Here is a 14,982-nt window from a genome sequence, read left to right as displayed (position 1 = left end):
TTTTAAGTAAAGAGCGTGTACGTGCTTAAATGTTTTGTCTTCACCCATGCACGTCTTTATACTTAATTCTTTCTTATACTACCTTTTGCCTATGATGACATCCATGTTAGTTTTGAGTTTGCATTAAGTAGAGGTAGGGGTCTTGTTGGTTGGTCCACTTGTTTTAATGATACTGCTATGTGGGATTGGTGGACTTTGAGACCAATAATGGCACCACGTTTGATTAGGCCACTTGAAGAGGTAATGAAACAATTGTGCTTTATGGTTCTTAAGACAAGGGTAGCCTTAACTTTTGGACTTAGTGATACCATTAAGACCTTTGTAGTTTCTTTATCTCTTGATACTTGTCATAGTCATTTCCTTTGTAACATTCTTACTAAGTTTTTCATGACTAAGAAAAAAGATTCGTGGTTATATCTCAAATATGTACCACCTTGGCATGATGATGTTATTTGTTATACTAACCCTAACCCTCACTCCATGAGGAAGTTGTGCTTATTTGTCCTTTCTTTCGTTTTGCAAGGTATGGATTTGAGGTCGAATCCTTTTCAAGAAGGGGAGGATGATACAAGCCAAATGGCCATCTATGTTTTTGAAGACATTATTGGAGGCCAATTCATAAAGACTCAAGACTTGGTTTTGGAGCATTAAAGAAGCACCATTCATTAAGGGTATTTTGGGGATTACACTTGTTGAAAAAATACTTCATGACCACTCCTTTCATTAAGGGTATTTTGGCTATTTTGCTATGTAATAAGCTAGCCTATAAATAGTCTTCTATTAGGTCATTTGCTCTTTAAGTTGATTATGGATATTTGAGAGTCATTGAAAGACTTTTTCTTCTCTTTTTGAGAGTGTAGCGTAGGGCTTGGAAAAGCCAAGTAGTGTAAGACTTGGAAAAGTCATTATTGATCTTTGCTTAGCAACGGTGGTTGTAAGGCGGAGTTGATTCCCTTAGCAGTCACCGTAAGAGTTTGGTGTTATTATTGAGGGTCTTATCGTTTGATACCCAATTTGCTTCCTATTTCTTGTAATCTCGTATGTCAAGCTATTTATCTTACTTTATTGCATTTGTTTGTTATCTGTAAGTCTAGATTTAGAGGTTGAGCAAATGGATGTTAAAACTGCTTTTCTCCATGGTGACTTAGATAAAGAAATTTATATGGAGCAGCCCGAAGGTTTTGAAGTCAAGGAAAAAGAGAACTATGTTTGCAAATTGAAGAAGAGCTTGTATGGTTTAAAATAAGCTCCCAGGCAGTAGTACAGGAAGTTTGATTCCTTTATGAGTCAGCAGGGCTTCAAGTAGACTACTTAAGACTATTGTATTTTTGTGCAAAAATTCTCTGATGGTGCTTTATTATTGTGTTGCTTTATGTTGATGACATGCTTGTTGTTGGTCATAATACTTGCATGATTCAAAAGGTGAAGCAAGAGTTGAGTAAGTCTTTTTCTATGAAAGACTTAGGACCAGCAAAGCAACTTCTTGGCATGCAGATTATCCTTGACAGAAAGGCCAAGAAGTTGTGGTTATCACAAGAGAAGTACATTCAGAAAGTACTTTGAAGGTTCAACATGGATAAGGCTAAGGTTGTCAGTACACCTTTAGCTATGCACTTCAAATTGAGCACGAAGCAGTGTCCTTCCAGTTATGATGAGAAGGAAGATATGAAGAAAGTTTCTTATGTTTTGCCGTTGGTAGTTTGATGTATGCAGGTTTGCACAAGATCGAATATTGCTCATGCTGTTGGTGTTATTAGCCATTTTTTTTCTAATCTAGAAAGAGAACACTGGACTGCTGTGAAGTGGATTATGAGATATCTTTGTGGCACTTCTAGTCTGAGTTTGTGTTTTGATACAGGGAAGCCTATTCTTTATGGTTATACTGATTCAGATATGGCTGGTGATGTTGATACTTGCAAGTCTACTTCAGGGTATTTGGTTACTTTTGCAGGGGGAGCTGTGTCTTGGCAATCTAGATTGCAAAAATGTGTTACTCTATCTACTACAGAAGTTGAGCTTATTATTATCGTTGAAGATTGTAAAGAATTGCTTTGGATGAAGAGATTCTTGGGGGAACTTGGTTGTGCTCAAGAGAGGTATGTGTTTTATTGCGACAGTCAAAGTGCTATACATCTTGGCAAGAATTCTACATTTCATGATCGGTCTAAACATATTGATGTGAGATACCATTGAATTTTAGATGTGTTGGATTCTAAGTTGCTTGAACTTGAGAAGATTCACACGGATGATAATGGTTCCGACATGATGACTAAAGCTTTTCCAAGAGGGAAGTTTGAATACTGTTGCATAATCGTCGGGATGGCGGTCTCCTCCACATAGTCGGGAGGGGAAAAATTATTGGGATATGGGTCTTTTTCCTTTTCTATGTGGATAAATAAAGCCTAATTTGAACCAGTCCACTTTTTTCCATAGGCCCATTACTATGGGGCATATATATGTCTTATTTCACCATCACAAAAGAGAGTTTTCAGCAGCCAAAGAAAGAAAACAAGAGCAAATTTTCGCACTTAAATTTCAGCCACAGCTGTCAACTTCAAATTGCGATTTTCGCTTCATTTCTTGTCCGATTGAGCTGATTTTTGGACAGCATGTTCCTCTCATCTCAGTCTTTGATTAAAAACTGATGGAGGTAAATTTGGTGGCTTGTAGCTCCTGTTTTTCATCCCCAAACAGCAGCTACGTTTTTTATATTTTTGCTCCTTTTTGTTCTCTAGTTTTGGTGCTATCTTGTTGTGTTGTTGCTTGTTTTTTGGCACTCATTTGGTGGCCATTTTGAAGAACAATATTATAACTCTTGATGATTATAGTGGAGGTTATGGTCCCGTGGTTTTTTATTCTTCACACCGAAAATTTTTTCACGTAAATTTGGTGTCTTATTATTCTTGTCTTATTTATTTGTGTGATTGGTTATTTGCTGTCATTTTACTTTGTTTTGCTTGAATTTGCTTATCTCCTCTTGGTTTAAATTGAAAGAAAAAGTTTACTTGAGTATTTTCTGCTGCTACCCTGTCGCGCTCTTTGATTGTGTGTCTCTCTGCCTTTCTCAATAAATAATACTATTCTTATGCTATAAATTATCCCAAAATTGTTATTCAAAAATCAAAAGCTTAACCAAATGCAACCAAATGCAGAACAAAATTATCTCGTGTGTTATTTAGAGATTAAGGTAGCTACAAAGAAAGCTTCCTTAATCAACACAAGAGTATGTTTTGCTTGAATTATTTAGCCTAATGTATCATGTAATTAAATTAATCTCATAATTTTTGTTTTAGTTAAGGTATAATCTTGGAATGTATGTTTATACAATAGAAAGTGGCTCAGTCTAAGCACCTATTAAACAATAAAAACCAAACTTTTACCGCCGAAGGATGTGGTGAAGCGGATGAGGCTGCTCCTTCCTTAATCAAAGATCTCAGGTTCGAGTCCTAGGCATGGAAAAATCCTTGGTAGGGAGCGCTTCCCCCCGAATGGGGCCCTACGCTGCGCAAATTCGGATTAGTCGGACTCCAATGTGGGTACCGGAAACCGAATAGGAAACCAAAAAAAAAAAAAAAACTTTTAGGACTTATTTTTTCTTGTTATTAACATGACTTAAATAGGATTCCATAGATGAATTTGTTAGCAACCGTTCCTTTTTAACTCTACTTATATCACTTAAAGTTTAATTATATTTTTTATCATCGTTATTTTTAATTTCCACTGTATTTGAATTGAATGATTCTATACTCTTCGACTTGATTTAAAGTTCTAACTATTTGAATTCGCACCATGTGAAGTATGTTGAGAGATAGAAGTGTTATCTATCCATAATTGTTATTTCACTATTTATTAAATTAAAAAAAAAAAAACTAAATTCACAACACTAGAAGTGAAAGTTAACCCAAAAAAATACTATAAGAGAATTTACATTCTAACTCTTTTCAAAGATTTAATTCACAGACACAAAGTTTATTAGTTAATTGTTATTACTGATTAACTAATAACGATCTTGGGAAGGAAATTGATGATATTATCTGAATACGTTTCATTAACAAAGCGAAGATCGAAAAAAAAATAGTTTCTTTTATACATCAAATATGTCAATTCAGAAATTAATAAGTAGTATATAAATTTTAATAACTTGATGTCACATAAGAGAGTTTCATAAGCATGTCACATTCTTTCAAAACAAATTGTGTATCGTCTGATTTGTAACCCCTATTACTCTACCACTAGTACGAGTTCAGTCTCACTACAAATTTAATTAATTTTATAGGAAAAATTCAGCCTAAATTGTTAATATTTGTATGATTAAAAAACATTAAATACATTTAATTAACCTACAATTTTGACATTTTTTTTGAGTGTGGTAAATGTGATAAATACAAGAAATTTCACTAATACAAAGGAAGAATAAAGATAAGGGAATATAGAAAATTAATTCGGGAGAGTTAATCATGAAATTACTTCCTTTTGGTTTTTTACTTCTCACTAGTTTTCTCTTCATTCACTGTACTAAAAATAAATATCAAACGATATTTATTCAATTTGAAAAAGCAATGATAATTTGCCTTTTCTAATAATTTTACACTTGATATTAAATATTATTCATCATTCAATAAATTTCCTCGAGATATTACATTTATTGTATTTAAAAGGTAATATAGTAAAATTACCTCTATTATTTATTGTTTCTTAACATATGTGTCAAGTCAATAGTGGACAAGTATTTTTAAACGGGAAGAGTAATTAAATTTTTATTTTTACTTGTCATTTTTGATAAATCAAGAAATGAATTTTTTTTTTTTCCTATTATACACTTAGGGGTCGTTTGATAGAGTGCACAAGAATAATGCAAAACATGGTATATCAGCAATGCTTGTATTAGTTATACTTGCATTAGTTATACTTGTATTTTTCTTATGTCGTATTTGGTTTGGTGTACTAAATTTTAACATGAATTGTATAATTTTTTAAAAAAAAATATATATATATATATATATATATATATATATAAAAATACCCTCTATATATATGGTGAAAAGGACGTGAAAAAGATTTGAAGGGATAATTGTGTCTTTAATCGTGATAATGCATGCCTTAGTACCCATTGCATTACTAATACCATAAATTTTGAGATATTAATTAACTAATGGATGAATTTTTTTAATACACTCTACTAAGGCTCATTTGATGAGAGGTATAAGTTATAATAATGTTGGGATAAAATGTAAGATTATTTTATCCCAAATTTATTTTGAGGTATTAGTTAGTCAAGAAATTATTTATCCCACCATTTATGTCTTAGTGATGAGATAAGTAATCCCGCGTATATGATGGAATAACTAATTCCAAAATAGCTAATCCCAAAATAATTTTGTTCCCAACCAAACGACCCTATGTATTACAATCACTTAGCATTGAGTTAATGCCTTGAAAAATGTATAGAAAGTAAAAGGGAAAAAGAATGTTGCTATTTCCAAGAATTAGTTATAGTAATTTAGGCTCAGTATACTGAGTATTCTAAATTTAGATGGTCTCAGCAACGGCCTATTTTGGCAAGCTTCTTATTGTGGTCATGATATAGATTCCATACATATCCACGCCACAACTGAAAAAAAAAAACAAGAGACTGCTAAATCACCACATATCACACATCATAAAATTGACTCGATCCTCGTACTATCCGAACCAAATGGACATATTTGATTCAAAATGAGTCCCAAATGAAGGTATTATATAGGTACAATAACACGGTAGTCTAATAATCAAAGGGCAAACTGCGGTTACATACAGAAATGACAATGAAAAGGAACATATGGCTCGAATCAAGTAAAAATAACTATTGAACCTAGAAAACATGCAACTATACCGCGAAAGTCATCACCCAGCCAAAACATTAATGAAGAAATAAAGACATATGTTTAGCTCCCTCTGGAAAAGAATTGTTGCTAGGACAACGCTGAGGTCTTTGAGTCCCAAACAGGTGCATCACTTGTGCCCTCGGAAATACATGTACACTTTCTGCAATGATAATACAAAACAAAATGTCACGAGATGAAGGAAGAAGGAATACAACATTTTTTGTTCTTTTTCCCCACCTTTATACCATACTACAAAAAGGAAGAAGGAATCAAATTGCCTTTTCTTTTCTAAATAATGAATGACTCCAGGCCAATTTGCGGAGCACCTTGACTATCCTACTAGTTACCTGCCTCCCACCAACACAAGAACCAGGTAACTCTGGCTTTTTAGCCCCATGGAAAAAGATCTCTCTCTCGGCTGGAGTTGTCCGATCTTAATATAAGGGCTGGTACTAGAGCCGCTAACTTCGTTGGGAATCAACTGTCAAGATAGTAACCATTTGAATTTTAAGATTGCTCTTTTCCCCTAAAGTTGTGTAGCGTTTTAACTTTAGAACAGCTTGCTACTATCGGGTATAGAAAAGTTTATTCATCTAACACATGCAACTTAAATTCAATTATAGGTTACATCAGCTCCCCCCAAATCCCCAAGTGACCTCCAAAACTGACTCTTCAGTTATACCTATACTGTTCAAAAAATGTACATGCCTCAAAAAGAAAAACTACTTAGATATTTATATCTGGTTGAAAACCTAGCATATTATCTTCCTTCTTTTTCGTGGTAAAGGAAAACCTAACAAATCATCAAAGAAATGGACATGCATTTTTCTTCATATATGAAAGAAACCAGATGATACCCTATCTTTTCCTCCCCGAAAAAGATTACTCTTCAGCAGGCAAGAACTTACATATAAATTGAAGTACAATATCTCTCTTTCCCTTGATAGATTTCACTTTTAGGCCACATGCACATGAAGCTCAAGCCGCAAAGCAAAGACGAGAAAAACTAAAAAAGCTAAACAAAGGAACAGGAGAAAACGAGAACAACAAATACCAGAACACTAGATGGAGTATTGCCCAAGGTGATTGTCATACAATTAATTTATTAACGGAGCTGACATGACGAATCTTATCAATACAGTAAAAACCTCACCTGCAGCACCCACAAGCTAAGCAAAACCTCCAAGCAGAATAAGCCGAATCCAATCAAATAAAAGATCTGCAGGAAGAAGAAAAGGACAGCACATGAATATATATTAAGATGATAAAAGATCAAACAGCCTGATAAGCTAATACAAGCATTAATACTACATTCCTTTAGGAGTTTCAATTATCTAATAAAACTTTTGATGTGGTAAATCAGTTAGCAAACTAACTGCAATATGCAATCAGAATATCAAATGAAATTAGGTTGTTGTTCAAGTAAAAGGCCGTGCAAAAAAGCTTTTGAGCCGCTAAATCAGTTAATAAACCAACTCAATAAGCAATGAGAAAAACAAAATGAAGTTATTGTTCAAGTCAAAGACAGAGCACAAGTTAAATCTGATTCCATATGCTAATAATGAGAAATTTGGAGGTTTTCCCCTTTTACATTTTTACCAATAATACTTGGAAGTGGAAATATCTAATATCAAGAATTTAGGAGCCGTCTGGTAGGGTGTATTAGGTAGAATGATGCTGGTATGATATTTTAATACAATGTTTGGTTGCAAATCTCACCTATGCACAACTAATACCAGTATCATTTATACACACTAGTACTATTCTTATACTTGCACACCTTATTCCGCACTACTCTTGATAATGCAATGCATGTCTGTTTTTATACAACAAACAAGCAGTCAGCATAATAATCTCAGCATTACTAACCACAACACTATTTGTTTTCGAACCAAACAATCCCATTAAATTTTAGAATAAAACAAACATTCAGTTGGTTGATACCAAGACAATCTTTCAATGTATGCTAGTATTTAAGGTGCCAGCTTCTAGAGTTAACCATACTGGTTTTATGTCTGAAAATTGAAACTATAGTGGTTGCTGTTTGCAACCTCCTCAAGTAGCAAGCCAGCTTTGCACCACACAGAATCTGTTTAGAATACAGAATCCATGCCAATGGATAAGAAGGTCGGACCTTAAGAAATAGACAGAACAAGAATGCAGGGCATGGCCATAAGTCATAATAAATGTGCAACCAAGTAAACACACATACAAGTTACAACAGTGGAAGGTTCAGTTTTTTGTTTCAAAGGAATGTGCCAAAGAATTTCTTATTTTTTTCATCTCATTAAAATAAGAGCAAAACACTAAACTTCTTACCCCAGCCAACACAATGTCAGAGAAGACATCAATTGCGGCAAGGATACCCCTGGAAAAAAATAAAAAGGAAGCAGAAATAATTAGTGAAGAAAGATATAAAATTGCAATGAAAATGACAATCCAAGGGAAAATGGAAAATACTTGATAACAGTCGCTGCATTTAACACACTTTAGCTACCAGCACTCTTTTATAGGATAATATAATACTTATTATTTCACCGGAAAGGTGTATACATATAAACTAGCAAATTCTACTAAGCTAAAACATCCTGACAGAACTACCAGCTTATATAGAAAACTGAACTATATAATCTGAGGTTAATTCACTAAAAATTACAGCAGAACTTACGTTAGGGATTTTCCATGAAATACAATGGGAGGAGCAATAGCTGCAAGTATGCAAAACCCAATGTGCAGCTGCACATATGAAAAAAAAAAAAATTACACACAAACAAATCCTGGCATAAAATAGACAGCATCTTCGTCACTTCAGTCAGCAGAACAAACCAAGTAGAACAAGAAAAACCATCCAAACTTCAATGCACTGTCAGTCCTGCACATCCACATAAGCTCAGAATAAAATCTCAGTCTATGATGGGGAAATCAAAAACTAAAAGAAACAACTGAGGGGAAATTTTATAAAGGCAAAATGGGGATGAAATGCCAGTGCAACAACACTAGATACCTCATCGCGTTATACAGAGGCCGGTACCACAAGACATATGAAAGAGGACATCCCGTTAAAGCATATATTACAGCCAGGAAAAAGATTTTAACACCTAGAGAAGGCAATAACTAGATGATGTTAGATGGACTGAACTTGAATTTAATTTTAGTCATTAGGTCTTTAGACCAATAAAAAGGAATGCCGCATGAACCGCAGTATAGAGAGAATAAAGCTCACCACCACCCTTAATCCAATAGATGGTCACGGCAAGAACATTGAACACCAGACAAAAAACAATACCTGAAGAAAGATTTGGAGCAAAGCCAAAGAGGTTACGATATAGGAGGAGACTCATATAACACTTGAAAAAAAGAGCAAGGAAATACAAGAAGTATCATATAGCCATTGAAATTTGCGAGAGATGAGACAACTGTTGACTGAAGTATTATAGCCCATAAACCAGATAGTCATCTATCCCAGTTTATTCTTTTACGCAACAACTACAAATCATGTCATGTAACAAAAGAAAAATCTACTAGTTTAGCTTCATTCTATGAAAGTTACTCACGTATCAACCTAAAATGTTGAGTCACTTGAATGAAGTTGCCAAATTGCTTGCTCTTAGGTTCCATAAAAACTGTGGTTTTGTTACTTTTAGTAAAGAAATGATTTTGCTGAATTTCAATCAAATCATTGGACAATTGAAACTTCAAAGCTAAACTACTGTTCAAGTTCGAAATGACAAACCCAATACTTGCAACTACTAATTTTGTGGAAACGGAAAGTCTAAAGCCCTTTGACCCTAATCACAAACAGCAGCAGTGTGAAAAATAGAAGTATGTTTATCCCATCAGTTTCTCTCATACACTATTTTCAAATCAGTAAGCAAAATTTCATCAATGTGGAGCCTGGAGTACACAAAAATAGGCCATCCATTTGGCAAAAACAAAAGATGGGATAACATCTTTACAAAAGGTACTCCTTGCATAGAAACAAACTTTATTGATATTCAAAGAAGCGTTCTTTATTTAGAGAAAATAAAAAAGAAGTGAAAGACGCTACCTAACCAGCTTGCAAAAGCCAAATACTGCAGCCGCTGAGAATGAGCTGGTATTTCATTTGCTATATCATGATGAATAATTGGAAAAAAGGGAGGCCAATTCCTATCATCGGTTGGCACACCAGCTGGAAAAGAATCATAGAAATAATGACATCAGCATGCTAAAGAGAAATAAGCCGATTTAATAGCAATCTGAAACTAGCTGAAGTCATTTCTTACCACCAGCAACAGCATCTTCTCTTCGTTTAATATCCTGTTAAACCGGCAAACCGGCAGTAAATGAGAATCATGCATAAGCCTCAAACTGAATTGAAGCAAATATGAACTAGAATAAACTACAAATCAAGGAACTCATAACAAAACATTTAGCTAAAAAGGAGCATTTTGGGAAGCATTCACAAGCCTCAAACTGAATTCAGAAAAATATAAACTAAGAAAACACTACAAGAATTGAGGAGGCTTGTAGTAAATTGTTTAGCCAAAATACCGAGGAACTAAACTTTTCAAAATTTGCATCCTTGCAGCAGTAAATGATCAGAAATCAACGGAAAAAAATACACTTCGTAGCAATGCACATAGCAAACAACTTTTAAAAGGAAAAAAAAATAAAGAACCAACTCTTTCTCTCCTTTGCAGATCTGCTTCCCAGGTTGCTAACTCTTTTTGCTTCTGATTAGGCCCCTAAAACACAATTCAGAAGAACAGATTCAGAACACACAATATACAAAACTGCAACAAGAGCATATCAACTTCATTACATTCATTGAATCCAATGGGATGTCAACAGTTGCATCATGCTTTTGACCAAAACCAAGAGTATTAGCGATCACTTGAGGAAAGCGTGATTTAGATGCAGGAGCAGAGCCACCCTTCTGAAAGAAAATACAGATGATACAAATGAGGAGGATCTTGCACATTCAGAGCAGAGACAAAATAAATAGTGCATGAGAAGTTATAATTGGAATTTAAATGTAGAAATGAATTCTGCATTTCGACAAAGTGATCGTAAGTCGAAAATAAATACACTTTTAATAGTTCGAGAACTGAAAGCTGCCATTTTGGCACTAACAATACTCACAACTTGGAAAGGTTATTAAAAATTCGTGTAATCTCTATGAAAGGAGGAATATCGGGGTTTTATGGTTCTAGATAACTTCCAGGTCCTATGAGATATGTGGGTGATTGTGGGTCCAAATAAGGAGGTACGAAAGAGTCTGCTGAAGGATATGGAAGCGCCGTTCCAACAGGCAGGGCAGCAAGTGATATTTGATAAAGAGATCCATTTTATGCACCTCAACGGTACCGAGTATGGACTATAAGATCTGCTCTGGTTAACGTAAGTAACCTCTCTAAGCCCTTTAGGGTATTAAAGCTCTAAACCTTCGTTTAGCGACTTATTGCGACTGGTCCAGAATACCCATACAGACTAAGACCTCATTCACACAGCAAAAATGTCGCGCGGAAGGGGGCAGTCAGCTGGCTTCTTTTTCATCATGCGCTTTGGCTTTATTTTTTAGAAGAAAGAGACCAAACGAGAGTGGAAGGCAAGGGCAAGCGATCGAAAGTATAGTCCATTGCACGAATTACTACTAGCTCACCTATTGTCCACTTACTGACTTGGTATTTTTACATATACGGCGTGTTTCAAGACATGCAATGATAAGATTTTTGTAGCTTTCTCACTTTAACTTGAAACATATTGCAGATACCATCTTATCAAATATTATACACACACACATATACATAGGTCCCTTGCCAGCAACAACATAATAGCCAACTATTACACAAAACTGGTTTTTAAAATTTCAAGTGAAGGCAAACAAAAACAGACTGATCTTCCATTGCTTTTTTTTCATTTTTAGTAAATAAAAATAAATTTTAAATGTTTAGAGTTCCTCTATTTATTTTTAAATATCCCGGCAAACCAGGGTTGATATTATAGACATTATTTCCGTAACCTCCATTTTCCGTTAAAGGCATAAAAAATAGCATCTGTATACCCAAAAATAAAACAAACACTTCTTAAAAAAAACATCTTTCATTTAAGAGTCCTCGTCATAAATCAATTAGGACCAGTAACTTTATATGTAGAACTTGGAACACATCCACATTTCTTCTATTTCTTTTTTTTTTTTTTTTTTGATAAAGCCATCCACATTTCTTTTAAACCAACGGCCAATTCCATGCAAATCACAACTTTCTTAAATTAAACTGGGTGAATAATTAGTGGTTTAAACCCCCGAGGCTGAAGCCAATCTTTCAAATTATACTTCAAATTTAGTTCGTGGACAAGGTATTCGCATTTACTTACATTTAAAAAATAATAATTGATTCACAAGTAGCACTTAAGGCTGTTACTCTACAAAAAAAGGTAGAGGAAATGTGCAAGAACTACTGTGGAAGCAGATTAAGGCTAATGTGGATAGGGGCAACCACATTAGCCACTATTACCCCCGAACTATAGCCAAAGTTGTTACAACAACGGATACACCTTAACTTCACGGCTATGTTGCTCGGACTCTTCAAAAACATTGGGTACGTGTCGGATCCTTCAAAAGTCGTGCATTTTTTGAAGGATCCGACATGGGTGTGGACACACTTTTGGAAGGTCCGAGCAACTTAGCTTCACAGGTCCTATTACCCTCTAAACTCAATTTTACTGAATTCCACCTTTTGTGCTTATGTGGCATTTTCTAAAATGCACCTTAATTTCAAGTGTTTTAGGCTATGTAAGCATAAAGGTGGATAATAATACATTAAAATTGAGATTAAAATTGAGTTTAAGGGGGTAATCGGACCCCGTGAAGTGAAGTTACGTCGCAGCAACTTTGGCCACACTTCGGGGTAATAAATGCTTATCTCTCAAAAAGAATCGGCATTTACACCTATTTGTATCTATTTAGTATCGTCCCCGCTAGTTCGGTCTACCTTTTCTGAAAATCAGATAAATTTTATACTAATCTCACTAAAATAGTGTACAACTTCATCACACCGACAAGCCAATCTTAAACACCACAATGTACCCCCAAAAAAAAATTAGTCAAAATCTCTAAATTCCCTAACAGATCTAGATCAAACACCTCAATCACCACAAAATAGCCGATAAAAAATTACACAAATATCTAAACTAACAAAGCCAAAATAATGGGATCAAAAAAAATAGCTAGATCTAAGGAAAGCATCGAATTTTAATTAAATAAAAATAATACTAATAAACATAAACACATAAAAAACGCATTGGAGAGAGAAAGTGAGGCGGTTACTGAGAAAGGATTGACTTCAGGTTCTTCTTCGTCAAACGGATTCGGATCGTTTCTACTCATTTTCTCTTCTTCGATTTAATTGAACTGCGCGAAAGTTATGGATTATATAAAGAGAGAAAAAAAAAGAATTAAGCAAATTTTTGAAAGAACGATACTACATTTTGTGTATCGTACTTGCTTTGTTACGATATTACTTTTTGTGTGCTTGTTTGTTGGTGACGCGGGATATTGAATCGGTAGACGAATTTACGTATTTGCCCATTAAGGGGATGTGATATTACGAGTGAATGCCATTTGTAAAGCGGTTGGGTTTTGTTAGTGTGTGTTCGCTGTTTATGAGATGACACGTGGATATATGGATATTTGTAATTAAAGGATGACACGTGGATATATTGTTACGTGGCGGGATGTAATTGGGTGAGGGGAGGATTTTCTTATTATTGTGCGAGTGTATTGTGTATACTGGATTTTGTCGTTCGGTAACTGATCTGGATATGATCTAAATTACGAGTTTATCCCTTTACCGATTGGTAGGTTCGTTGGCCTAAATGGATATAATGGGGGTGCGAATTTAAGTACGCGTTTGAGCATAGGAAATGAAAAAAAATGGAATTAAAATTATGTTGGACTATAAATATAAATTAATATTATAAAATTCATTTGTTTTTGTTTTTTAAAATATAGCTCCAAGTTATTGAAATTTTTATGATCAAACACCACTAGTGAAATAAATTAAAAAAATTAATTAAGTATATTTATGATAAAAGTTTATTTTATTAAAAGTTCTCAGAATCTGTTATTGTGGGTTCCTAACTTATAATTTTTACTAGTCAAGTGTACGTATTTTGCACGTATATATGAAAATTATAATAAGTGTATATAAAAGAATAAATTTTTATTATTTATATCAAACAATATACTTGATCCGCCTTTAAAAATTCTGTTTTTATAAGTCGGATTCATTTAAAGCTATGTAAGGCTAATTTCTTGATAAATAAAAGCTTACCCTTCAAAAGATCTCATATTTCTCTCTTTTCAAACCGCTCAAGTCAGGACATGTAAAATCACATTTCATTTCATGTATCTTCTCATTCAAGAAAAATAATTATAATTTACAAAATAAAGATATGAACAAAAAAATTTTAAAAAATATGCTATATTGAAATATCAATTATTTAATGTTATACTTTGAAAGGAAAATATACTTTAGAGTCTTGATGACGATACTAAAACGTAAACTGAGCAATTCAAATTATCCCTAATGAAAGAATGAAATTGATTATAAATTTGATTTACTAACGCATAAATCTCTAATTACCATTATGTTTTATCTTCTAACCAACTAATGACTTTATTTAATACTTGTTTGACACTATAATTTGTTTGCTCTTATGAGAAATCACAATTTTCACTTTATTTTTATCTCAATAATTTTTTTAATGTAAGTATGATTTTGACAAAAGAATAATAATATGAATTACGCCTTAATAAAAAGTAGAACTAATATGAATAAAAAATAAAATTTAGAATATTAAAAACATACCTTAAATTCACTTGTAATCAACACGAAGTTTTATCCGCATATTTCACATAAATCTTTCTCCATCTACATAAACATATTATAGAATCAATCAATAATGATTTATTTACGAAGACAAATACAAATAATAAAAGATTATTAAAAATCATCTTAGAAGTTAAAAGATCTTCAATTTTATTAAGTCTAATTTAAAGCAATAATAAAAAAAAAAGCAAACTTATTTTGGAGATAAATTTAAACAAACAAACAAAAAAAGACATCCTTGCAAG

The 14,982-nt window shown here is 33.6% G+C and overlaps 1 protein-coding gene across 3 annotated transcripts; it reads right to left on the bottom strand.

Annotated features, from left to right (window-relative positions):
• Positions 1–5,680: 5,680 nt before the first annotated feature.
• Positions 5,681–13,376, bottom strand: LOC107869807 (secretory carrier-associated membrane protein 4). Of its 3 annotated transcripts, none has more exons than XM_016716243.2 (12): positions 13,174–13,373; positions 10,669–10,779; positions 10,529–10,591; positions 10,130–10,163; positions 9,913–10,035; positions 9,088–9,150; positions 8,869–8,962; positions 8,691–8,736; positions 8,533–8,600; positions 8,184–8,232; positions 7,018–7,083; positions 5,681–6,024 (listed from the first exon to the last, which is right to left on the bottom strand). In XM_016716243.2, the coding sequence occupies exons 1-12, from the start codon at positions 13,231–13,233 to the stop codon at positions 5,992–5,994; spliced, it is 810 nt and encodes a 269-aa protein (XP_016571729.1). In that variant the 5' UTR covers positions 13,234–13,373; the 3' UTR covers positions 5,681–5,991. The 3 variants fall into 3 exon arrangements, with proteins under 3 accessions (XP_016571729.1, XP_016571724.1, XP_047251103.1); XM_016716238.2 differs by having other exon boundaries at positions 10,669–10,782; positions 13,174–13,371; XM_047395147.1 differs by lacking the exon at positions 5,681–6,024 and adding an exon at positions 6,145–6,345 and having other exon boundaries at positions 10,669–10,782; positions 13,174–13,376.
• Between the last annotated feature and the right edge of the window lie 1,606 nt (positions 13,377–14,982).

This window comes from Capsicum annuum, chromosome 1, assembly GCF_002878395.1.
Source record: "Capsicum annuum cultivar UCD-10X-F1 chromosome 1, UCD10Xv1.1, whole genome shotgun sequence".
Lineage (NCBI taxonomy): Eukaryota > Viridiplantae > Streptophyta > Magnoliopsida > Solanales > Solanaceae > Capsicum > Capsicum annuum.
The sequence above is the reverse complement of the archived record's forward strand: the minus strand, read 5'-3'. Positions and strand labels throughout refer to the sequence as shown.